The sequence below is a fragment of the Argiope bruennichi genome, chromosome 11, assembly GCF_947563725.1.
Source record: "Argiope bruennichi chromosome 11, qqArgBrue1.1, whole genome shotgun sequence".
Classification (NCBI taxonomy): Eukaryota; Metazoa; Arthropoda; class Arachnida; order Araneae; family Araneidae; genus Argiope; species Argiope bruennichi.
The window spans coordinates 25,621,069-25,649,028 of NC_079161.1; the positions used below are offsets into that span (position 1 = coordinate 25,621,069).

The following is a 27,960-nucleotide window of genomic DNA, read 5'->3' on the forward strand; positions in this document are numbered from 1 at the left end:
TAAAGAAAATCTGACTCTCTAATATGAAACATCATGGGGTGATGATTTTTTTAGGTTTTATTTGTAAGATTTTCTCTTTATTAAATAACGGAGAAAACGTATTAAATAAATGTCTGAATCAGTAAATCCAGTAGCTAAAAGACTGAAAAGTTGCTGCAAAATATATTAACATATTTTTTTAAAAACTTATTGAAATTAGAAAAAAAAGTTTATAAAGATAAAATAGATATCAGAGGAAAGTTTATTTTTTTAACTTAAAAGTGATGTAAAAATAGGCATTTGTGCAATAATATTCTCCAAAGTTATTCAGGAAAAATCTTAAATTTTTGATAATTTTTATTGCAAATTTAGGGAAAATTCTGAAAGACATCCGACATCTTACTTCTTATAAGTTTTATCATATCATCTAAGATTCTTTTATACGGAAAACAGTGCATGCCATTTTGTGTTATAGAAGTCGAAACACTGATTTATATAACACTTAGAATTTATGTAAAGAAAGAAAAATAAATAAATAAACAGTGCAGCTTGAAAAGCGCATCAGCTAAATCCAGGTGCATGCGCAATACTGAAATATATGATGTCTTGGAAAAATAAACATCTGAACATCATCCTTTTTTTTTTTCATACTTAAGTTGGGGACATGTATTTCCGCTCTATCGACTCGATATCTAAAATTTAAAATGAAGCGATGTTGAAGAGATATGGCAGATGGGAAAGTGTCAACAGACGGCCAGGTGGGATGCAGGCTAACGTTATTTTGATTTTTTTTTTTTTTTTTTGTTGGGTGCGTATGAAATAACCGCCTCGTATCTTTTTTTTTTTTTTTTTTTTTGAAAAAATGTACCTGAGATGGAGATTGTCTCTTATATTTGCTAGTCGTTGTTTTAAATTACATTGCCCTTATCGCAAAATCGCATTTTCTGAAAATAGAGACTTATTGTAATGGTACTAGAAAGGAAATAAGAGAAATGTAGATATTCTATTCTTTTATTTTTGTGGAATAAATTTTTTTGTAACCAAGTCATACTTTTTTTTTGCTTAGTTTCTTCTAAAAGTATTTTGCTAAAAGATGTAAAATTTTCGTCTTAGCGTATGTACTTTGAAAAAAAAATGTTGTAAAATAAATGTAACAAAAATGTTTTTTTTATATTGAAAGAAGCAAATAGTTCTACTGCAAATTCCCATTACTGGAATATTCAGGAATCTATTGTATGTGTTATAATATCCAATGAATATAATGTAGCTTGATTTTAAAATTATCTTCTGGTATTTACATAATATTTTCAATTTTTTTTGTGAAATTCTTACAATTCGTAAATGTGCAGTTTTAAAGTATACAAAAAAAAAAGTCGTAAAATTATAGTTACAAGTTGCGTAGTACAAGAGTGCGATAATTAAAATGAAAAATGTTTGAAGACACCAAACGATATTTTCGTGATTCCTTGCAGCGCATGATTAATTAATTAGAAGAAAAAAAATAAAACGATAAATTAAATGAAAAAACATTAAAATATTAAATTAAATGAAACAACAATAAATTCATTGTCTCATCTGAAGGTGACGCCATTTCATAGAAATGATGAATACTCTTCATTGTTTTTATACTTTTATTAAAATGTTCAATTAATTAAAAGATTGCCAGCATTAAAAAATAATATTTTCTTTTGTGGTGATAAGATATAGTTCAAGGAAGTTTATCGATTTGGCTAGATTAATCTAATTATTACTGATCGTCAGCGAATTTACCCACTATATAAGAATTTTGTTTGAGTTTTGTTTTGTTATATTTCTTATCTAACAATTTTGATAAAATGCATTTTTTGAAAAGTAAAGAAAATATTATTTTAAATTATATTTGCACAGTAACGGTAACGAATTATCTTTGATTTTCTTTGTTTCCGAAGTCGCTAAATAAATTGGCGGCGAAACTTGGCGAAATTGGCGTTATTGTTAAAGTTGGCGGATCTATCAAAATTTTATTTTTCAGGACTCTGGGAAATGCATGGCAAAGGGTGGCAAAAGATCATGGATTACATATGTTAGGGTTCATATAATAAAAATGAATCTCCAGATGAAATATAAAGTAAAATCGATTCAGTGGATGTATTCGGAGGAAAGTCAGTTTTTTTTCCATACAGTGGGGAGAATAAAGTAGTGCTTTTTAAACTTTCGAAAATGAAAGGTGATGGACAAAAAGCGACAACTGTCAATATATCCAAGAGTCTTGAGCCTTCATACACAAAATATAAAATAAAAACTAGACAAAACGATGTAGTGTATGAGGCTGGAGGAATAATTTTTATGTTCTAACTTAATGATAGTTATACTATAAATAATGTTCGAAACAACTGGCCACTGTAGGAGATTAGTTAATTTTTTAAAGAAATAATTGTGAAAGACAAGTGGTGCCCAAAAGATTATGAAGAATGGTTTCAGTTATAGTCTGATTCTTATGAGTTAGCGCTTATGGCATAAAAAACTACGTGAAATCGGATGTGTCAATTTTGATGAAACAGAAGATGAGCAAGAATTATAGTTTGTGGTGTCTGGTTGTACTTTATTTCTTCATAATTTGCTAAGATTAATTTATTTCTTCATAATTTAAAGATATATCATGTTTTGAAAAGATCCATACATATATTTATTTCGGATCCGAATTTTTATGGTGTCCTTGTGTTTTTCCGATTCCGCGCCATGATCTGAAGTAAACAAACCGATTCAACCCCGACCGTTTTTTTTTTTTGTTTGTTTTTTTGCAAGTTTCGTGATTTGTGGTTGCAATGCAAATTTGGCTACTATTTAAACTTATATTTATATTATATATATATAAGTATTTTTTGACAGAATATGAGAAGTGGTTTAAGCTGTTTGGTCGAGGAGGAAGAGAAGTTAACTGTGTGCAGCTGGTTTGTTGCTTCGCCATTTTAAGATAGGTTCTTTCAGTTCGTTTAAATGTTAGACACTAAGGAGGAATAGTTCGAAACGGTTGACCAAGGTAATGTTAATTTGGACTTTGATTTTAACATTTATCGTTTTATTTGGATTGCTCCTGTAATGAACTCATTGACTTTATACTTTATTATCAATAAAAATTATTTTAAGGAAACTACTTTCAACTTTATGCTTCCTCGACATAAAATGTCACAGTCAACTTTGCTAAAATTTGGGTTAGTTCACTCAAAGAAATAACAGATCAATATAAGATTCAGAAGGAAAATTAAAAGTAAAAAGGAGTTCCAAGTTCAAATAAAAAAAAAAACTTATTTGTTCCAGCTTTATTTTTTTTACCCATAATTCGATATCCGTCCGTTTCATACATTTTTTTCTTCTTCTAAATAAAAGATTTTATGAAATCGAAGCTCAGTTGTGAAATTGACAGAAGTACGCTGTAGGTATGTGATCGCATTTTACACAGTTGAATCACATCTATATGGTACTGCAACTCGCGTATTTCATCCCGAGCTCTTGTTATTTCGATTCCTTCAATAGTATTAAAATTTGCCTCTAATATTTTTGATCACTTTATATAACGATAACCATCTATTAAAATTGTTTTTATTGCTGCTAGCTACTTTCGAGTACCAGTTGTTCACCCACAATGTTTAACATTAATTTGACAATTCCAATCAACTTTTATGAGTTGCATCATATCATATCAAATGCAAGTGCTAATTTAACCCTTATCGTGGCAAGATTGCTTTTCTGAAGAAAAAAAAATGTACATAGGTAGCTTATTTTATATTTTATATATTTTTTATATTTTATATATTTATATATTTTATATATTTTTTATATTTTATATATTTATATATTTTATATATTTTTTATATTTTATATATTTGTATATTTTATATATTTTTTATATTTTATATATTTGTATATTTTATAGTGGTAGTATATTTTTATAAAGTTGTATGTATAGTATAGTATACAAAATGAACATAAGGGTTAAATAAAACTTTCTAATTGTTCGGCTACGCAGTCAAAATTCCAAAATTTATCTAATTATTGAGACTGGAGGTATAATCAAGATTTTTGTTTTGTGATACATTTTGAAAATGAAGAGTGGAAGATTTCAGACGATACTTATGCATACAACATGCATTTTCAAATGAAATAAAAATTAGTGAAATCTGTAATAAATCCTATGCAGTGATTAGGGATAGGGTTCTTCAATCGTGTTTTTCTTACCTTACAGAGAATGCTCTGTGAGGTAATGTTTTTTTCAGATTTCTTCAAAATCGGAGAATTTTGAACCTTTTGGAGCTATTATTTTTTTCCCTATGAAATAAAAATTGGGGAAATCAGACGATAAGTTGCAGCCGGAGAACTCTATCGACATTTTCCTTCTCGGGGAAAGTACAAGGAAGTAGTGTCTCTGAGATGCGTCGTGAAAATGGGGTGCTGAGGTCCCAGACTACCCTTGATGACACGTCCAGACATCATGAGCTTTCCTATAAAATAAAGGAAATTATCTTGAATTTGAAAAAAAAAAAACATCATGGTTGTTTGTGCGCTTGTGTGTATTTGTGTTTATATGTGTTACTAAATTATTCTTGCATGGTTAATGAAAATATTTCTTTAATTTTAGGTGATCGTATCGGTGGAAGATGGTTTATCCTTGGGACTTATGATAAGGGGCGGTGCCGAATATGGACTCGGAATATATATAACAGGCGTCGACGAACAATCGGCTGCAGATCTCGCTGGCCTACAGGTAATAAATTTTTAAATCTTTAAGCTTTTTTATAGTATTGGTATATTTAAATTTATTCCACTAAACAGTATCTAGCAACTACTTAAATAAACAAAAGTAAACAACGTAATCATTTATTTGAAGTAGGAACATCAATTTAAAAAAATTTAAATTCAAGAAATATCCGAAGAAAATGAAAATAACGATTTTTAAGAATCCTAATATTACTGACTATGCAAGAAATTGATCCAATTCTGAATTAAATTGGAAAAATTTTGATGCCATTTCTATGCATTGTGGTGGATGTAGTAGTTTTAATCAAATAGCAATTTATTATTATAAACTAGCCGCCTTTGGCGACCAGCCGGTTCGCCAATCTTAATGCTCGTTAAAATTTTAATAATTAACTATTTTATGTAATTCCTACTTTCATAGCTTCTTCATTAAAATATTTTAAAACTTCAAATTTCAATTCACTCATCATATTATAAAGGCCTACAGTCATAACGTAATCTGTATCTCTCCAATTTTCTGTTAGCTCCCGTAGAATTTATGCTTTAAATTAAAGTGGAACTGATTAATCTGCAATGAATATAATAATATTTTTTACTGAAACAAAGCATATCTTTTGTAATATGATTACTGAAAACAGAGTCACTGAGTGTTTTAACTTTATGGGCACTAAAGAATATCTTTCTTAATTTATGTAATATCTCAAGAATTTGTCAACAAAATTTTTTCAGATTCATCTTGAGTAGGTCTATTAATTAACAATGTTTAATTTTAAATGCATCAAACACTAAGAAAATAAACAGAATCGTTTAAAATAATCGGTCGAAAACAGGTTAAAAAATTACTTAAAAAACGACGAACTTAAACTAACATAAATACAATTTAATTACAAAAGCATACAACTAACCTAAAAATAATTTAAATCGAGTCCGCTTCCGTTGAAATGTAAACAATCAGAACACAATGCGCACGCGTGAATTTTCAACGCCAGTTACGGTAACGCAAATGCGCGAATTTTTCTAAGCCAATTGGGGTAACGCTACGTAGATTAGAAAATTTTAATTTCCTTTAATCTGTTTTATTTTAATTCAAAAGTACTTCAGAATAAATCTGAAGGATTGATTCATTAACAATGTTTAATTTTGTTTAATTTCTGTAACATGCATTAATTAACAATGTTTAATTTAAAATGCATAAAACATCAAGAAAATAAACAGAATCGTTTGAAATAATCGACCGAAAAATGTTAGCCCTAGCCTCATTGCTGTTGGAAAAAAAAACTGTAACCTTACTCATTTGGCGGTGGGGAAAATGGAAGGTTTTTTTTGGCGGGAAAGTTAGTCTTTAATTAATAATTAAAATTCTAATTAAAATTTCAAAAAAAAGGGACCCCAGGTGCACATTCTCGACCTCCAAGGTATACACGTACCAAATTTGGTAGCTGTAGGTCAAATGGTCTTTTCTGTAGAGCGCCAACTCACACACACACAATGAGCTTTATATATAAGTATAGATGAAGTTTTTGTACAGGTTGCGATGTTTCTATCTTCAATAATAAAAAAAGGTAAATAAAATACTTTAATCAAACGTATTTAGAACTTTAATTGCGTTTAATTAACATTATAAATTTAAAAATTGTTTTTTAAGCAAATGTTATTTGTAATTTTTATTTGTAAATGTGCCAATGTTATCAGAGCTTCCTCTTAACTTATGTGGAAATAAAATGCATTTTTTTAAAATGCGAGTTTCTTTGGTCTAAATAAACTGCTATCATTTAAGGAAAATAAATAACTAATATTTTTCACAAGGAAATGATATCTACATATTTATACTGAACAGAAAGATTGCAATAAGGGATTTTTGTAAAGATGAAAGGACATTTTGTGAAAAAGCTTTTTCGTTTATTTAATACAATGTAAAACAACATTTTGAAAAACCTAAAATTAATGCTGAAATATTTTATGTCTTTCAAAAGTAACTTTCTTCTTTAACTAAACGAAACTATGATCAATAGATTTTGCACAAGACCACAATTCTTGCGAAATATTTTGTTCAATTTTGTAGCAGTCAATAAGTTTAAAAATTGAAAAAGCGCATTTCGTAGTTATTTTATCATAATTTCTTAAATGTGAACTGACAAGAATAATATTCCTTTTTCTTTTTTTTGAGTGTACTTAGATAATTTACAGACCTTTATTTCAGTTTTAATCTCATTAAATAGGTAGCATTTCATTTAATATGGAAAAATATATTTGGTTCAAGTTTGAAAAGCAAAAACCTCATAATTTAAATTGATTAAAAGTTATTGAAATGAATACCGTTAGTAAAATGATTCAGTCTTTTTAGAATTATTTTCAAATTATCTTTATTATTTTTTCAAATTTCATTTTGCGCACAAAATTCCTTCTATTGTATTCAAATGATGAAAAAAATGAACGTTTTAGATTTAAGCTATGTGGCGTCAATTTCGTAAATTTTTATTTTAAATTTATTAAACTGAAGTTAGGTTCACATTTATTATTGAAGCTAGTTTTAATATAAATAGAAATCATTGTAGAATGCTTTAAATCAAAGGGTTGAACTGGCACTTCAGGCTGTTGAATTAAAAAAAAAAATATTGTGGTTATATATGCTTGTATGTTTTTCATCTTTAAAGCAACTGGATTCATTTCACCAAATTTCTCACACTTATTCTTTTTTAAGACAAAAGAATGCTGCCAGCTTTTGAAAATATACAAGTTAATAAAATATTCAATTAACTAGAAATTAAAACAAAAATTGGACGCTTTTCTGAAACAATTTTCATGAAACTTACTGCACAAGACATATTAAGGTTTTTAAAATACAAAATTCTACATTTCTAAAAATATAAATTTATTTCAGTGGAACTTTTTTTAATTTTATATTAATGTTTCAAAATTTAATAAATAATTGAAAAGACGGTAGCGAGTTTTGGTAAAAATTAGATAATAGCGATTTTTAAAAAAAACGTCCGCTTCAATTGATATTTTCATTTTAATTAAAAATAATCTTTTGTTACAATTGATATCTGCACTTCAACTTTTAAAAATCGTCTGCCTCAATTGATATTTCCATTTTAATTAAAAATAATCGTTTCTTACAATTGATATTTTTATTTTAATTAAAAATAATTGTTTGTTACAATTGATATTTTCATTTCAGTTTTAAAAAATCGTCTGCTTCAATTGATATTTTAATTTTAATTTTTTTAAGAATGATTCAACTGATTAAAGGATTTTATACATTAAAATATTTCATACAAAAGTAGATTTTACATTAAAAATATTAGACATAAAATATTTTAATCCAAGGTAACACCAGGCATACCGTCTAGTAACTTCTGAAATAAGCATCGAATACAATAATTATTTGGGACAAACCTTATTTGTTAACAGTTGAAATTTCAGCAATTTTATTTTCAATTCCAATCCCAATTCCCTTTCAAGAAAACCTACAGTACATGCAGCAAAAAAATTTTTTCAGAATCAAAAACATTGGTTTTATACTTACAACACCAGAATAATTTCAAAAATATTCAATAACAACAATTTCGAAGTCAATATCCTAAATATTCCTTCCTACGATATTCTATTATCTTACGGAAGGCGAAAGACCCTTTTTTACGTTCGACTACCACCTATACATCTTAATTAAAATTAATAGTTTTTTTCCATGATAAAGAAAAAAATCTTCTGGTATTTCTAAAAACCCGAAAACTCATTAAAAGTACACTGCAAAAAAGTCGGTTTACGGCTAGAGAAAAAAAAGTAAGAAAAACAATTTGCTTCTTCAGTTTACTGCGCCATCAAAATTCTCCGAGTAAATTCTTTAATGCTTTTAGCATTTGTTGCACAAGCATATAGGAAACTATTTTCTATAAGGATTGGGGAGATGATAGTCATAAAATGGAAAAACATAATCTATATGTTTGAATTATATAGGCGTAATGAATCTATTAAAAATATTTGTCTTCGATACATAGATGAAGCATTAAAATATCTGTTTTCGATATTTATATGTCGTTATTTTTCATCTTCATGTATATGAAATATAGGGAATGTATTGCAATCCTAAAAATATTCTGATTCGATATTTTGATAGAACTCCATGTTTTTCATCTCCCAGAGCTCGAAAAAATTATTTATTTTAATGTCCGTTGGTCCCTCTGTCTGTCCGTCTGTGATAAAGATAACTCAAAGACGCTTTGAGCTAGACGGAAGCTTAGTCAATACCATGGCTCTTGTGCCAATAAAATCCAAAAAAAAAAAAAAAAAACTTGAGCTAGACGGATGAAATTTATTAATTACGGATGATGATTTCTGTTAAATTTTGAATAAAATCGGTTCTGAGGAAATTCGGAAAAAGAAAGATGAAGAAAACTCGATACATTATAAGAAAAGAAGATAAATAAGATTTAATATATGATTAAAAAAGAATAAAGACGGAGAAGATTTAATACAAAATAAAGAGAAAAAGAAAGGTGCAGAAAGTATATGATTAAAAAGGAGGAGGAAGAAGATTTAATACAAATAAAAAAGAAGAAAGTGTAAAAAAATTTAGTATATAATAAAGAAGAAAGATGTAGATAAATTTTAGTTAATGATGTAGATATATAATAAAAAAGGAGAAGAGAAAGGAAAAATATTTAATATATAATAAAATAAACCTCAAATTCTGACTGGAGAAGATCAGCATTTTAATTGCGCCTTTTGTTTCTAATCATGCTCCATATCTCTATTTAATGAATAATCCCTTCCTCCCTCTTAATTAAATCTCACTTGGATGCGAATTCTGTCTGTAACGGTCTTTCACAAACATCGGAAGATGTCCCTGTCTGTAACGGCTGAATGAGTGTCACGTGAATTAATTCGCGCGACTTAAGAAAGCTTAGTGCAATGAATTCATTAATACACCGAAGCATGATAAGGTATTATCTGATTATACCAAGAACTTATCACGGCTTTCCATTGTTATGCAAAGTTCAGCATTGCAGTTTTCGATGTTTTATTATTTGGGATTCAGATATCCATATCAATATCAAATGTTATTTTAATGAAGGGCATCCTAAAATTAATGCCAGTTTTTTTTTTAACCGGCCACCATTCAGGGAATAAAGGGTTGGCAACCCTATTAAAAAAACCATTTGACAGCTGATAGTTTTGGGTTGGTAAAAATGGAGCCTTACATGATAGAACCAATTATTAACGCAAGATTTAAATTAAAAACACAGTTTTTTTCTTTGAATTGTTACATTTTTATTCAATTGTAAATTACAAAAGATAAGATTATGTATGGAATAACACATGGGGCAAATCGCCTCCACGGCGTTGTTGGCGCATACGCACTCTTTTGGCGAAGTTTTCCACGACCATTTTGCATAAATATGGTTGAATTTCTCCCTTCAATGCACGCGTGCTGGTGGGCTTGTTGGCATGAGCCTTTGGCTTCAAATAACCCCATGAAAAGAAATCCACTGGTGTTAAATCATATGATCTAGATAGCCATTTCTGAAATTAGTGGGAGTGTGACCGCCAGACTTTCATTATTTTTGAAATAGGGTTAAATAACGAAAACACGTTTTTTCTATCGTGTTACACTCCATTCTTACTTATTCTAAACTATCAGCTGTCAAATGATTCTTTCTAATAGGGGTGCCAACGCGTTACTGCACGAATGGTGGCAAATTCAAATCTTGGTCCTACGTACAACGCCTGCAAAAAGAAGGTATTTTAATCATAAAAGAATTTTACTTTGAGATTCTGATACATTTCCGAATTTCAGACACTTCTGTGTTCGAAAAATACTTTTTTTTTGCTATTGTGTCTGTTTGTTTCTCTGCGAACATGATAAAAATCTAAAAGCTACAAGGATCAAATTTTGAAATGATCCTTACAACGAATTTGTGAATAATTATTTAACTTCGAGTAAATAATTATTAAAAGTAAATCGAGTCAATAATTATTTAAATTATTTAACTTAACCAACATAAATTTTGTTTGTATGTTGGCTTGCATATGAGCATAATAAATGACAAATACAAGGACATGTATTCCATAGATGAAGTTCAGTATATCATTTATTACCAAATTTGAAAACATTCGTTAAATGTGGATTCACGTAAAATCCAATTTAGATAAAAACGGCTCTAGTATGTTTGGAACCAGAAATTTCAATTTTCTCTGTGACTTTTTCGTATACTAAAATATAAAGTTTTGTAACCGCCAAAAAATTCGAACCCGAGATTTTGTCGAATATCCAGTGACTAGACATGAATACTCTAATTTTATTTCACAATCGTATTTCAAATTCACATCTTCGTGAGTTCGAATAACACATTTTTGGAATGAGATCTATCTCTCTGTCTGCCTGTAAACTCAAAAACGCTTTTAAGTTAGGCAGTTGAAGTTTGATATATTGCCTTTATACCCACTTTGTAGTCTTTTTATTCTACTTTAAAGTAACCTTACTTTCAAGATTTGATTGAAATTTATTGAGTGGAATCCATTTGCTCTGCTGTCCAAATATAAATACCAAACGAAAGAAGTTAGATGAACTAAATTCGATTCATAGATTTATCGTCTAAAGTGCCGGCGTCCTGGCATAGGGGTAGCGCATCTTCCCCGTGATCTGGGCGTCCCGGATTCGAATACCGGTTCGGGCATGGTTGTACTTCCGTTGTTCTGTCTGTGAATGTGCCCCCCTGTAAAAAGGGGTTGTGAAAGCGAATGTGTGTCTTTCATCTTCAGATGAGTTAGAAGTCAGACTTCTGCTCTCGGGTGCTCAGGGGTCTTTACCCTCAGAGTTAAGCTTAGTTATATTAACGTCCCGTTGAAAAGCAACATTAGGGCTATTTTGGGACAGACCTCGTCATTTTGAACCGTGGTCAGATGACGAGGACGACACCTGAGCTGGCACCCTCCTCTCCACACCGCACCATCGGGAGGACGTTTGGCATGACGGATTTAACGTGCAACAGACCCCTTACATGACGGTTCTTAGGTGGAATCGAGTCTCAAACCTGAAACCCTATGGCTCACAAGCCGAGACCTTACCACCAAGCCACCGCGGCCTCATCATCATCGTCTAAAGTACAAACAGCATCATATATTGAAACAACAACGGGTTGAAAATCTGTTTGTCTGTACTTTCACAAGCTATAGCTATAAAACGCAATGCAAATATGAAATTTGGCGTGTGATTTTGTAACAGTAGCTGTATTTCTGTGTTAAATTTGGATTTCAATTATTTTTTTAAAAAAACAAACAATTGTTTTATATTTCTACTTAAATTCATGTAAATTAAATTAAATTTAAAATATAAAAAATAGGAAAATGTTGTTAAAAATTATAAATAAAAATATAATTAAATACAAATCGAGCATAAGCATTTTACAAACAAAAAAAATATTTAAAAAATGGTCTTTTTAATGATATAAATTTAATAATCGTGGGAATTTTTGCTAAATTTTCGGAACTTTTTAAATTTTTTGTTTCTTGCCTAATTTTTTACAATAGATTACATTGTTAACCTAAAATTCAAATCATTTTCATTGTTTTATCAAATATTTAATTGCACGATTATCTATAGTGAAATACAATTGATAATGAAATTACAATATTGCAAAATTTAGAAGACAAATGTTTTTTTTTTGTTGTTGTTGTTGTTAAATTTAGTTTAGTTATATTAACGTCCCGCTCTAAAGCAACACTAGGGACGGACCTCGCAGATGACGAGGATGACACCTTTTGAACCGCAGTCAGATGACGAGGACGACACATGAGCTGGCACCTCTAATCCAAACTTCCACACCATTATAAGCCAAATGAACCGTGTAATTATGTTTTTAATAGATCTTTGATGATAGGACAATCTTCATTAGAAAGGTTCTTGCACACTATAAACAGAACTTAACTAACGCATTTAAAATAAAATAGCTTTAATGTCAGACAGTTTGAAGGATTCATAAGCATGGCGTTATATCTTATTTATCTGAAAACAACTGCAACCAATATTCCTGATGAATCTCCTGGTCGCTCAAGGTGACTAACTAATTTATGAAATCAAAATTTCTCTAATAAAATTTTATCAGAGTTATTCATCATCAAAATAAATGAATAACAGCTCTTCATAATGAAAGTACAGATGAAAATAGGTTAATCTATGAAATGGAATGTAATTTTAGCATTTATTAAAGATGCCTTTTAAACAGCGTAATTTAATTTCCGATTTCATTTTGGAAATCGGAAAAGCTTGACGTCTGTTAATGAAATTAAGTTTCTTGAAGAAGATTATATTTTGAAATCACCTACATCTTTCCTCCCCATTAACTCCTAAACAGAATTACTACAAAAAAAAATCTAATTACAACTCCGCCTAAATTAAATGCCAAGAGTTCTGACTACAAAACTGTAGTTTAACATGTCTAACATCTAAATATTAAATACCTTATCTCTAAAGTTAATGAATCATTTCAGTCTTCCTTCTTAATTATTGCTCTTTTCGGAACGAAATATATCTAGAGTAGATTTTAATAAATATTAATAGATGTATTTCTGTATGAAGCGAATAAATGCCATATGAATTCATTTATTTGACATAGGAAAACGTAATGAAATATTTTAATAAAATATTAAGGCATGGTAATGTTTGTCAATGCATAACTTATGTTTGTTTTAAACCTTTTTACTTTTCCATCTACACAGTATAGAGAAAGTATAGTAATCGTCAAAAAATTCGAACTCGAGATTGTGACGAATCTCCACATTTTAGACCTCCCTTAGTTTGAAAAACACATTTTGGGAAAATATCAGTCCGTCTGTCTGTTCTGTGACAAAGATAACTCAAACACTTTGAGCTAAAAGGTTGAAATTTGGTATATGGTCTTTATACTAAGTTTGCTGATTTCAATCAAGTTTTGTATAAAATCTGTTCATAAGAAGTCCGTATGTCTAGCTGTTCGAATATAAGCGAACACGATATTTACAAACCAAAGAGAGCTAGATAGATAAGATTCGGTACGTAGATTTAATATTTATAGTGTAGACTCCTGTCAAATTGTGAACCAAGATCAGGTTCAGGTTGCCTGTCTGTCGGTCTGAAATGTAAGCGTGATAATTCAAAAACGTAATAACATAAATATATCAAACTTGGTGTGGGATTTTGTGACTACATGTGCAGTTTTGTGTCAAATTTTTGTTGTTTAAATTGGTTCAGAAAAACGTGTCTAAAAGGCAAGGTCAATTCTTGGATACCTTTAACGCATACCAGTGATTAATATACAAATAATTCGCCAAAGATGGCACGATAAATGATACATTCACGCCAAAAATTAATATTTCGTAACTATTGTACGCCAATGCCTTTGCAATGCGTTCTCTGACGTAAAACTTTCATTAGTGTGTATGCGAGAAAGTTGTGGGGAGACCTCTCCATCTGGATTTACTATTTTCTATTCCTTGGATTTTATTTCATAACTTATTATTAAAACTACCATACAATTTTGTGATGAATTTTTCAAAAAATATTACATCTAATGCATTTTTAAAAAATGATTAATTCAATTGGATTTTCTCTTTGTATCTCATTTCTGTTCGATGAAAGGCCATAGTGGCCTTGTAGTAAGGAAGCGATAGGTTCCTGTTTCGAGACCCGATTCCTCCGAAGAATCGTCGTTTAAACGCGTCTGGCACACATTAAATCCGTCGAGGACAAATGTCCTCCCACTGATGCGGTGTGTAAGATTGGAAAGGGAAGAGAAGTGCCAGCTCAGATGCCTTCCTCGTCGTCTGACAGCAGTTCAAAATTATGAGGTTCGTCCCAGAATAGTTCTACTGCTGCTATAAAACGGGACGTTAATTTAACTAAACTAAACTAAACTAAGCCATTTAATTCCATCAAATAAAATTCTTGGTTTATTACTTTAAAAATAATATGCACTTATAAGCAATCATTGATTAGTGTTTCTTTTTCAAATCTTTCAGTAAAGAATGGAGCTTCTTTGTTTTTATTAAAACCAAAACTTGAAATGAATCGAAAATCAGATTACTCATTTTAATCCAAAAATATTAAAATACCAGATGATTGTCGTTAGCCTTCAATTCTTTAACATTTCAAAACTTTAGCACGTCGGTAAATAAATGAAAAAGACGATTTCGAAAATAAAAAAAATTTAATTTCGAAAATTGCATGAAATATATGAAGCCCAATACAGTGTTTCGAAAAAAAAATAGATTAATAAATGCCACAAACAATTTACGTTTTAACATTTAAAGCCAATATTTTAAAAGAACAGCAACTGTACTTGTCCATAATGTAAAGTTTACCTTATGGACTTTTCTGATGAATCTAGAAGTTAAACAATGAATTATTTAAATTTCATTCTATGAATTATTGCTGTATTATTTACATTTCAATCTGTAACATAATTGCATATTCGATCGAAAGATACTTCGATGGAATTACAAATCGCTACTTAGTTTCTAATACATGTAATACATATTTATTATGTGTATTTTTATGTATGGAAAGGATTCTCCAGGTGAGAAGGAGCGCCACAGTTTTCTGTATAAGAAATTTCCCGATTCTGTAAGTAGATTGCCGATGACAGAAAGTACCTCTTTAAAGATAGTAAGTGATGCCTATCTTGTCCAAACCATAATAGCAACAGTATTTTATGGCTAGAATATTTATAGAACCATGCCTCACTTTGCATTAAGAAAAATCAAGGCAGTTTTCCCAAGGTTCACTCACTCTACGGATTTCAACTGGTACTGGCGTCATGATATGCCATCAGTGGTTCAGCCGTTCTACATTTTCAATACATAGACTCCATTTTCATGAGAGTTCATGACTTCTAGATTTTTCATAAAGGGTCGCCTGACCCTCTACTCTCCATTTTTGAGAAATATCTCAAGAATAACTTTTCCCTAAAAGACGGTGGAGATAACCAAATTAGTGTTATTAATATGGTGTCCAAACAGTTAGTCATCTAAGGTGACTAGTAAAATCATAAGGAGAAAAATAAAATGGAAATATAAATTTGAGTATTGTTTTTTCCAAAACAATTGCAAATCAAAATCCTATTAACATGATATGTAAAAGTGTATTATATCGCATAATTTAGCAATTTCAAATAATATCGCGGATCTCACTACATGGACAAAACAGAAAGAATGAAATCACGATTTTTTAACGTCAAATCATTTATTATACATGAGATGGCGACAAAGCTCATTTTTTATCTTCGCAGTCGTACAGCCAGTTGATGCGGTACATGTCGCTTTTGCTGGGCATCTTGTCGTAGGTGTCCAGGAGAACGACGCCCCTCTTCTTGGCCCTCATGGTCTTCTTGTAGCCGTCTATGGAGAAAGCGGTGTCGCCGTACAACATGATGGATTCGTAGTCGAACTTGTTGATCAGCCTGTTCTGGTGGGGCTTCAGTTTCTGGAACTGGTCTACGAAATCTGGAAAAAGTAATGTTTCTTTAAGAAAACGTTTTCATGTAAATACGAGGGCCAGTTCATTTCTTTAAATCTCCGATAGGTCATAAAAAGAAACAAGAACTGAAATTTAGAAACAAAGGTTATGTGGTTAGCTATGAATATAATCGTTATGAAGAGCCAGACATTTGAAGTTTCAATGGAAGAAGTTCTCGATTATCTCTTTGAAGAATGTCGCTGCCAGAGATGTGAGATAATGTTTTAAAGGCCCTTAATAGTCAGAAAGTTCTTTGAATTTTCTTTGAATGAAAGAATATTGTGCAAGAATGTCATTCATGTCGTAAAACATTCACCTTCTTAGTTGCAATTTCACCATGCTGGTCGGTCAGCTCATTCTATGAGTTTGCAACATTCTTCACTTTTTTTTGTAACCACATGTTCAGCCCATTGAGCAAGATCTCCTGTAGATGCAGACTTGCATCCCTTTCCCCTTCCATCATCTGCTCCCAAACAGACGACTTTTGGCATATTGATTGGTTCACGCCACCATGGTGAGTAAAAAAATGATGTTGGTATCACTACCTCTTGCCAATGAAGAGACGTGTCTCCTGTAGGACGGGTTGCACCATGGCCAGTGATAGCCCTTATGACTTAACCGTAGCTTTCTCAAATATTGTCAAAGTGTCCCGGTCATTCAGAATTATTCGAATACTTTAGATCATTGCAGAGTAGCCTTTCGTGGCTCCCCCTTCCTTCCAGAATGTTACTTAAACCCGAGTTATTTTCATGTCTTCAGCAAGTTGAACTGACTAGGAGGCCAAGATAATGATTCCAGAGTAATGCAGGGCTTCAAGGTAACATTAAGACACATCATACAACCTTGGAGGCAATATTCTTCTAAGAGGAACCGGAAACATCCTCCACCGATATGATGATCACTTGAATTATCGTAGCGATTATGATAAAAAGTAACTATTTGTATATTAAGTAATAAATTTATGTTGTACTCTACTTTCAACTTTTCCTTACATTCTTTTGGAGTTTGAAATATAAGGCCCTCATAAAAAGGCCAGCAACCGTTAAGAAAAAATCTCGATAAGTGGATGATTGAACGTGTCTGGAAAATACTTTTTTTTAATTCTGCAATCTATTTATTTTTTATTAGGCTAGCTTGAGTTCAGAGCGAACCTAATTAAGTTTCATTTGAATATTTTAAAACGATGAGTAGATTTTAATCTAATTTCGGAAGAAATCCTTATTTGGAAAATTTGTTTGTTCAGTTTTCGTGGTAATATAATAATTAAAAATAGCAAGGAACTAAATAGACAAACATTACTATATAGTTTTATAATTAGAATTATTACTACCTCTCAGATTTCGAACACTTTTAAACACTTAAAGCCTCTATATCTGGCTGTCTATTCCATTAAGAGAACATGAAAGGCAAAACTCAAATGTATATCAAAATACAGTGGTATTTAATTTTAATATATTACTCTATTTAATTAGGTTATAGATCAGTGCGAAATTTGGTACTAAATCTGGCTACTATTCCAAAGGCTATCTTTCTAATTGAATATACGTTTACAATTGAACATAATCATCAATTTCAGTTCTGACGTAGTCCTGGCATAGAGTTAGCGAGTCTTCCACGTGATCCTGGCGTCCTGAGTCTGAGTCCCGGTTCGGGTATGGTTGTTCTTCACCTGTTCTATCTGTGAGATGTGTGAATGTGCCCCCCCTGTAAAAAGGGGCTGTGCAAGCGAATGTGATGCGTGAGTAGCGAAATCGCACTCTTGACTCTAGTGGACGCTACTGAAAAACAAGACGCTCTCACTCGGCTTAAAATCACTGACTTCGATCAGCGGGCTTTTCCATGGTAAATGCTATCAGAAACAACAACAACAATTTCAGTTCTAGAATATTATCGTCATATCCATTAGTTTGGAAACTTTAAAGCAGGGATTTCCAAACCTTTGAACAGAGCTATTTATTTTTTAGGAACAGAATCTGTAATGACTCACTCCATTCTAGATCCAATATTTTTTTTTACTATAACAATATTGACTTTTTACAAAAGGGATTCCACGAATCAAAAAAGAATTTTTATTATGAAAATGATAAACATGTATGTCAATGGAATTTGAAAAAGTAATGTGTGCGTAAACTAAATTAAATATTTATAACAATCTTAATTTTATAAGTAGGTGGCGAGGATCTGAGCTGACACGAGTCGCTTGTTTGTGTGTTGCACTCTTTTTGTTGCAATGCTACGAAGTAAAGCGATGATGACTTTAAGCTCATATTATATTTTTGTGAACTATAGAAAGATATATACATATTTGAGATCATATCATTCCAAACTAGTTCAGAGGGATGTTGTATTTCTATTTGCATAGCCTGTTTAGACTCCTGTATTTGTATAGACTCAATTAGTATAGCTTAATAGACTGTAGGATTGCTTGCAGATGCTTATAGAATATTTAGAGCCTCAGTCAATTTAAACAGTTTATCTTTTCTGAGAATCGTGGCAAGGTAAAAACGAATATCGGGTTTGGTATGCTTCGTGAAGAACGATGGCGATTGATCGTGGTTGGAGATTACTTCACCATATCTGTCCAGTAACTTCTTTAAAATTTTTTTGTTTCATAACTCATTATATACCCCGTATGCAAAGGCAGGACGGGAGAGGGTTGCATTTCTTGATATATTTAAAATCTTGTCGAGATTCACTAAAAGTTGACGCTCGACTCACCAGTGGATTGCGATCCATAGTTTGGGTATCCTTTCCCTAGAATTTCTACCGAATGCGTTGTAATTTCATACCTGGGTCGATGTTCTCGTAAAAGATGTCCAGGTAGTCATCTCTGTCTGATCTGTTCTGTTCGTGATCGAATCCGATGGCGTGCATCAGCTCGTGGATGATTGTACCTTGATCTTGGCACCCGTCACCCAGGGAAACTGGTTGTACTCCTCCTGTCTTACCCCAGTGGGAATAACAACTGTAGACAAAGAAAAAGTATTAAGAAGAAAAAATAAAATCGTATAAAATTCCACATTTCATTCTTTTAGATTCTTTTAGTAGGATAATATTTATAGGCAGCACATTATCTGTAAATTGAGGCAATAATCTTTCACACTAATTTACAGAGAAGACAAGTGAGACTTTTAATAACTAAATTTGATGATAGTTATTTTTATATAGTATGTGTTTACTAAAAAAAGAGATTTTAGAAATTTTAATTAGATTTTTAATTAATGTTATCGGTAAAGCTTTTCTGAACAATTTCGGTGTGTACTATTCCATAAAAACAATTTATGCAGCATTTTCAAATTCTTTTTTTTTTTTAAATTTCCACAATGCTTTAGGTAGATTTCTTATTGATAGGCTACATATTGCACTTGTTCTCATGATAGAACTTTGGGAAAATTACATTCACCAATAATGGTTTCTGGGACGGAAAACCACTCGCCTTTCTAAAGTTTATAAATACAAAGTTTCACCATAATTTACCTAATACGATAATATTCATATACTGTATATTATTTGTAAATTGAGGCAAAATAATAATATTCATTCAAATTGATTTACAAAAAAGAAATTGGATTTAAAATAATCAAATATGATAAATGCAAACTGTTAGTGTATAAATGTTTACTTAAAAAAAACGGATTTTAGAAGATTTAACCCCTTACCTGCCGAGGATAACTTGCGAGATTCGGTCCCCAGTGCCACGAATATATATACGTATATAGTTGCGAGACGTATATATACGCCAGGGGCAGTAAAAACATTGACTTAGGGAGACGTATATATACAGCAGCGGCAGGCAATTGGTTAATTAAATTTTTAATTACAATTAGTATTAAAGCTTATTTACGTACATTTGATAGTTTTAACCCAAAACTATCATCTATTCAAATGACTTTTGCATTAGAATGGTAGAAAATTCAACTCTTGCTTTAATTTTGGGAAACCTTTTAATTTTCAATATAATCTACTCTTGTACTTATTCTATTGTCGAACCACCTTCATACAAAGTGTTCCGTTCCCTTCTTTGATTAGGCCAAACTTCACATTTTAAGCAGTCCGATGCCGTATTAATGCACTCGAGTGGCATTTTAGAATAAGATAATTATTCGTTTGGCTGATTAAAATAGAATAAATAATGAAAAATAAACAACAGATAATGAATCTCTGTGCAATACTCCTTACCCATCTCCGTCGATGATTTTAATGTAGTTTTTTTCCATATTTCGTCGCTCGATAAAATCGATGCAAGTTCTGTCTTCGATGTATTTCATAGCTCTCAATATGTCTCTCTTGAAGTAAGCTGATAAACACAAATTAGTTAGTTATTTTAAATATGATAAGAGTTTTTCATGTAAACGCAAAAAAGCAATTAATATCTTCAAATAGTTATTTCTAAACACTCATGTCCAAAATTAGGGTTAACAGCAAATTTCATATTGAGTAACTGAGTATTATTATGAATCTCTGACTCTGTTTTCCTGCTAAATTACTCTTGCTGTAAGAAGATAATTTAGCAGGAAAATAGAGCTTCTAATGCCAACGACTCCGACCTTTTCGATAAACTTGCTTTGCATTTGGCGAGTTGGTAGCAAATTTGGCGACAGATTTTGGAAAGTAGAATTATAATCATAGATTTCTTAGGAACCAAGACGAAGAGATTATTCTGGAGAATTCCCTATGACGTCACACTCTGTTAGACACTATATATGCATCTGATGTGCTAAAATGAATTTTTTTCTAAATATCTGATCCTTTGCGTTTTGTTTGTTATGAATTCGAAAACTGGTAGATGCTGTTGATAACATAGTTGCAGTTCTTTCATTAATAGTTTATTGTCTGCTTGTGTTTATAATTTTGTGTAATTTTTTTATTTAATTTATATTTTTCTGTATGCTTCTATTTATAGCTTTTTATTTCATTAGCAGTTTCCTGCCTGCTTGCGTTTATGTATGTATATATATATATTTATTATTTCATTAGCAATTTCCCATCTGCTTATTTTTACAATTATTTATTACATTAGAAGTTTCCCGTCTTCTTGTATTTATAATTTTTTTTTATTTCATTAGCAGTTTCCTGTCTGTTTGTTTTCACAATTGTTTATTACATTAGAAGTTTCCTGTCTTCTTTTATCTGTAATTTTTTATTTCATTAGCAGTTTCCTATCTGTTTATGTCCATATTTTTTTTTTTTTTTTTCATTTCACCAGTGGTTTTCTGTTTTCTTATTTTAACGATTTTCACAAATATTGTTTTTTGCGACTTCTTGTCTGTGTTTTTTTGGGATATATATATTTCGTACTACCTGGGATATTCGTAGAGTAGATATCGCTTATTATCCACCTAGTTGAGATGATTTTCCAACCGGATATTTTCGTATCAATATGTCAACATTACCTTAACAAATAACAAAAAAGTATATGAATATAAAATATTACCTACTGCCGGGTCCATTTTGTAGTAAATGACACCTGAGGGCCATCTCATAGAATCCCTAGGCAGGGCGTTCCTGTCCTGTAAGTAAAGAATTGAGTGAGAAACTATGTTGTTGTTTTTAATGGCACTTGTCATAGATAAGCCTACTGACTTTAGAAATCAGTGATTTTAAGCCAAGGGTGCGTCTCTTGTTTTTCAGTAACGCCATCTAGGCCAAGAGTATGGCTTAGTTATACACACACGTCACAACCCTTTTCACGGAGCGGACTTCATTCATTCATTTCACTCACTCATGCACAGATCATAATGTAGCCTGAATCAGAGAATGATCACCCCTGATCCAGTACCCCCATTGGTATTACTCTCGACATGGAGGACTTCGTGCCACGACATATTTATACGTGCACCAGCCACTACACACGCGGAAAGCCTTCGGTCTTCGGGGTACGAACTCTCCACCCAAAGGTCGCGAATCCAATGCCCTACCAATGAGGCTATCCCGGCCTTTTGCCAAATAATAATAAGCAAAATCTGCATTCCTTAGCTGGAAACAGTTGTAGATAAACTATAATATTTGATTAATGATTGAGTGCGATTGAAAAATATTTCAAGAATAGAAAGTTAGTTGCAAATTATACAACAATAAATACTCATTTGAGAATTGAACACAAACGAACATAGTTCTTAAAATGCGTTCTTCATTTACGAAAATTCTTTCCATCAATATCTATTGTGATAAAAAAAAATTGAATATTTTATTAATTTCATTTTATTTAATGTTCAAGAAAGGAAAGATGACATCTTATTTAATTGTAACGAAGTATTATAGAAGATTAAAAATGATAAAATTTAACTTACTTCATTGCTTTCAATGCCGAGGATATCACCTTGATACAGATCAGGATTTTCGAGTGGGTTTCGGTAAGTCCGAGCCCCTGCAATTCAGGAGATAAAAAAAAAACATACTTTGTACTAAATCACTTGACATCGTTTTCTACATAAGAAACCGAAATTGATTTATGATGAAAACACAATATTGTTACAAAATTTTTTCTCCTACAATAAATACCGCCGATAAATCGTAATGAAGCAGCACATTTAATTGCTAGTTAAGCAGCTTGCTTGCCGTCTAATCCTCTAGTTTCTTTACTTGTCGGCGACTCCGACTCCTCTCACACACAACTTCTGACGATCCACGCAACTCCTTTTTCCACGCAGCTTCAGAGTGCCCGTCTTTTATAGTACCGGGAGGCGGGGCAAGAATCTTCAGACCAATCAGGGCGTACCTCGGTGTATCTCGGTTATTACTGGATGGATCGTGAAACTTCTCGAACTTTCCGGTATTATCCATTTAGACAGCCAAACTCACCAAATTCATCGCCAAATGGTCGCCAAGCTCAGGCACGCACAGTACAGATCTTATAAAGGTTTTAACGGTTTTTCCAGGATGACACTATTCGTGCCGGATAGCAAAATTACAGATTTGTAACAATATGAATTATCATAATTATAGTTCTTTTGCTTTAATCAATCAATCATTGATTGAATAAAAAAACTTGACTTTAGGACTTTGAAAATGTGACTTTAATTGACAAAATATCCTCATGTGTTTTCTCCATACATTAGAGGGCAATATTCATTAACTTTTATGATCTCCGATTTCGTATAATTAATGTTCCCGAAAATCACAAATACATAAATAAAAATCACAAATTACATAATTATTATTCATCTGTCTATTCTTATAAGATGCTTTATCAGTTACTAATACAATATCTTTAATAATTTAAAAAGAATTCAATAGCATTTAAAGCTGTTAGAATTGATTACAAGGTAATTAGAAGAAAAGGAAGATTATATCTTAAAGGGTAGTGAAATCGTAATGGCACATCATTTGTACTATCCCAAAAAATATTTATATAGATTTTAGTTTCGTTATATTAACGTCCCGTTTTAAAGTAACATTAAAGCTATCTTGGGATGGACCTCGTCATTTTGAACCCTGTTCTAATGACGAGGACGCTACCTGAGTTGGCACAAGCGGCACACCAGCAAGAGGATGTTTGGTCCGGAGGGTTTTAGCGTGTACCATACCCGCTTACACGAAGGTTTTTCGGAGGTATCGGATCACGAACCGGAAACCCTCCGGTTCAGAGGCCGCGACCTTACCACCAGGCCACCGCGGCCCTTATTTATATAGAATTATTGCAAATAATTTCATCGGTTACAAATACTTTAGCTTTCTTGTTAGAGAGAAGAGGAAGGAAAAATATGAAACACAATAAAAAAAATTCAGCTTTAAGTTTCGGTTCGGTACAAATTATTGTTCTATCTATTTTCAGACCGAATATACCGCGCCTTTGCGGCTGGGCTAGAAACAGGAATTTAACTACAAAAAATGCATGGATAAAATAAAGAAGCCATCTTAAAGTTTTGGTTCGGTGCGAAATGGTTGGTCTTCTGTCTTTTCTCAGCTTGAAAGTCCTCTACACATTTGCACATGTGTCAGAAGGGGTTAATTTTACGAAAAAAAAAAGTGCGAGATAAAAGATAAAGGTGTTAAAATCAAAGTATATCCCTATTATCAGCTGAATCGGATGTCGTAAAAATCGTAGGTAATCTAGAAGATTTCCTGTAAATATTTTTAATGTGAAATATCAAATAATTTTTTTAATCAATGTATTTTTTAAATATTATAAATGTAATATCTGTAAATATTATCAGCTGGATTGGATAGCGTAGAAATCATGGGTAATCATCAAGATTAAACTAACCATATGAACAATAAATGCACAAGTTTCTAATTAAAATAATATGGTTCAAGCGAAACAAAGTACCGAAACGAAATAGATCTCCCAGAATGAGGGTTAGCTCAGTTATATTAACGTCCCGTTTTAAAGCAACACTAGGGCTATTTTGGGACGGACATCATAATTTTGAACCTCGGTCAGATGACGAGGACAACGCTCTGCACACCACAACATCGGGAGAATGTTTGGCCCGAATGGTTTAACCCACTAACATGACGGTTCTTCGGTGGAATCGGGTCTCGAACCTGAAACCCTCCCGATTTCGAAGCTGAGAGCTTACCACCAGGCCACCGTGGCCTCCGAGGATGAGGGACATAACAAAGCCAAGAACTCCATAAATGCATTCATCTTACTATCTTACTGTATATCCCTTATGCCGGATCATAACTTTTTGTAATAATGCGTCGTAAACTGCTTTCACGCTTCCTTTGCTCACAACAGTAAAAATAATGGAGGTACATATAGAAAATGCATCACATGATACTGAAATAAGTTGCCACATGAGTATTACAATTGTGGACAAAGAAATCATTGCGCGCTGCCCCATAAAGATTTTAAACCTTCATCTGACTCTTTCTTTTCCCTCTTCATATTTTGGAATCTAGAATTCTAATGAAATTAATTCGCCATATTTGTGTTTCTATAATTAAAAACATTCCATTGTGGTTTCTGCCAAAAGTTTGAAATAACATAAATGGCAACATCATGTTTTAATCTTAATTTGCTAACCATACTCAGACACCATATTTATAATATTTTTCAGTTTGCCTAAAATAATGTTCTCGAATATTTGTTGACAAATTTCATTTCATTTGGGAAATCAAATATCAAAACTGATTCATTCGGGTCAATGCTATTGTTTAACCATCTATTTATGTATAACTTGCGACATTATTTTACGAAGAACATTAATTTTAGGCTCAAATAAACAATTTTTAAAACGTGATCAGATTTATAATCCTCGTTCTTCTGAAAATGTAAATATTCTCGCGTAGCTGTTTACTTATAAAGTAAAAAAGTAAATATTTCTGACGATGTCATATCACAAGCTTTTATCAGCTTTACTTATTCAAATTTCCACCATTTTGTTGTGAAATAACTTCTCCATATAGTATGATTATTATTTTATCTTTTTTGACATAAAATAGATTCTTTAAAATCGCATAGAAATAAATATTTCAGAATGATCACAAAAAAAGAGAAAGAATTCAGAAAATGTGAAATATATATAATATGTGGAAATTTTTTTAAAGCACTTCATGCATGAGCATATTCCTTTTAAATTGAAATTTTTTAACATTTCATAATAGGAATAAGAATATGAAAGAGAGAATTTTTAAAATTTAAGAAATCTTTTGTAATTTACAAAAATTCTTAAATGTTGACATAATGCAAAGAAAAAGAAATTGAAGAAAATTGGGGATTCAGTGTTATTATAAATTTTAAAGTAAGAAATTTGGCATTACATTAATATTTAAGTAATTTATCCTAACCAGATTTGTATTTTAAATATATTAATTTATTATTTGCTCTTTGGAAAACGATTTTTATATTATACATAAAATTAATTTAATGTTTTCTTTCATTATCACTAATTTAGAAATTTATCGTCTGCGTTGAAAAATAATATTTATTTCATTAAATATTTGTTTGAATCGCTAAATAAAATCCATTTGAATTTACTGCACGTAAAAAACTTTATTTGTGTGTGTGCTTAAAATGTTTTTAAAAGAAAAATACATGATTTTTATTAATTACATGTGCAAAATTCCTAACAATAGATAAAAGTCCGTCAGAATATATATAATTTTAAAAATACAGAAAGAAAAGAATTTCCAAAATAAAATGGACAGGAAAATATTATGTGATTCTATGAATTATAAAATTCCAGAAACGAATAATTCCTCTTCATTTCATTAATAAATTTATTTTGATAGATTTAAAATATTTCATGTGTTATTATTCATTAAATTTTCTAAATATTAGGTATGCACAATATAAAATATATATGCGGACAATTCGCGCTATTTTATGTATGCATATTATGATTTCAGCGCATATATTTTGCACAAATATTTCAATTAATATTTCATATTAAATAAGTAATTCGTTTTTGAAAATAAATATAAATGGTAAAAGAAAAGATAAATAAATATATTTAAGTGCGAAGTATTAGATATGTTAAAAAATTAAGTATTATAAAGACCTACCTTTTCAGCTTGTTAATATATATTCATTTGTATATTCAAATATGCACACAAATTCTCAATTCGACTTCAAAGAAAATTTAATATTCAGAGATGGTTCGAAAAATGGTACTAATTTTTAAAAAAAGTTTGTTAAAATTATTACATATTCATTATTAAAAGTTATATGTGTTCTTAAAAATAAAAGCCGATACGTACAGCATATCAATTGAATAATTAAATTATATGTGATTTTCATGTTTATTCGTTTTCAATAATGAATGTGAAACTAAGTGAAATACATTTTAGAAATCTTAAATAAATTCAATTTGAGATTATTGCCAACTTTGCCATTTTTTTTATTTCTTTTGTAGGATTTAATAATTGTCATTTTGTCCTTCATTTCTTATCAAAGATTTGATATTGTCATTTTGGTATTTTTTTTATTTCTTTTCAAAGATTTAATAATTGATCAATTACTTAAAGCAATGATTTAACTTAAAGTATGTCTAGCCTTAGTCAGGAAATTTTATAGTCAAATTTAGATTAATTATCAAATTATTCTAAATTTCATAATTTTAATGAATTTGAAAGGAAATATACAGCACGATTTATCTAATTGATCAATTATTTAAAGTAATGATTTAACTTAAAGTAAATCATTACTTTACTTTAGCCTTAGTCAGGAAATCTTGTTAAAATTATCAAATTTAGAATGAATTTGAAAGGAAATAAACCAAACAATTTATAAAAGTACCAAAATCATTCTATTTTAAATTATCTGCTATTGCACTTTTGTTAAACTCATAATTTTCATATTTTGATAAGATACAATTTTTAAACTTTTTTTTTTATTTTCCCATCTATATATACTATGATTCTGATATTTTATAAACTTTTGTTTTCTCAAAATACAGTATTTAAATTAATTGAAAAAAAAACTTAGTTTATAATTACACCGTTAATTTCAATTTAATTTCTGATTTCATATAATAATTGGAATCTGGAAGTAAATTTGAGAAAAAAATACTTCAAGATTTAATCGTAGTAATCAATACCGAGTTATAAACTAATGAATAAAAAGTACAAAATGATTTTAAAATAATATTGTGTTTCCTTACACTATAAAGAAAATTTAGTATTAAAATTTGTTTTTATAAATTTGGCATTAATTTTCATTTTTTTCCTGCACTATTTAAAGTGAAAACCGCTTAATTTACTTACATGTGATGGCTATTAATCCTAATACTATAAAAATCTGCATGTTGAACAGTCGGCTACTAACCCTGCAGTGTCAATTAACTCATTTTGCTTATTTTTATGTT

General features: G+C 30.7%; 2 protein-coding genes across 2 annotated transcripts in view; one reads left to right on the plus strand and one right to left on the minus strand.

Annotated features, from left to right (window-relative positions):
* LOC129956501 (uncharacterized) overlaps positions 1 to 27,960 on the plus strand; it is a 347,055-nt gene that overhangs the window by 223,900 nt on the left and 95,195 nt on the right. The window contains exon 3 of the mRNA XM_056068420.1: positions 4,595 to 4,720. Coding sequence (XP_055924395.1) covers positions 4,595 to 4,720 — 126 coding nt within the window. The remainder of the gene's footprint in view (positions 1 to 4,594; positions 4,721 to 27,960) is intronic.
* On the minus strand, positions 15,914 to 27,957 carry LOC129957195 (astacin-like metalloprotease toxin 5). Its single transcript, XM_056069397.1, has 6 exons — positions 27,860 to 27,957; positions 22,498 to 22,574; positions 21,642 to 21,717; positions 20,387 to 20,504; positions 18,997 to 19,172; positions 15,914 to 16,194 (listed from the first exon to the last, which is right to left on the minus strand). Exons 1-6 carry the CDS (start codon positions 27,897 to 27,899, stop codon positions 15,962 to 15,964), a joined length of 720 nt encoding a protein of 239 aa, XP_055925372.1. The 5' UTR covers positions 27,900 to 27,957; the 3' UTR covers positions 15,914 to 15,961.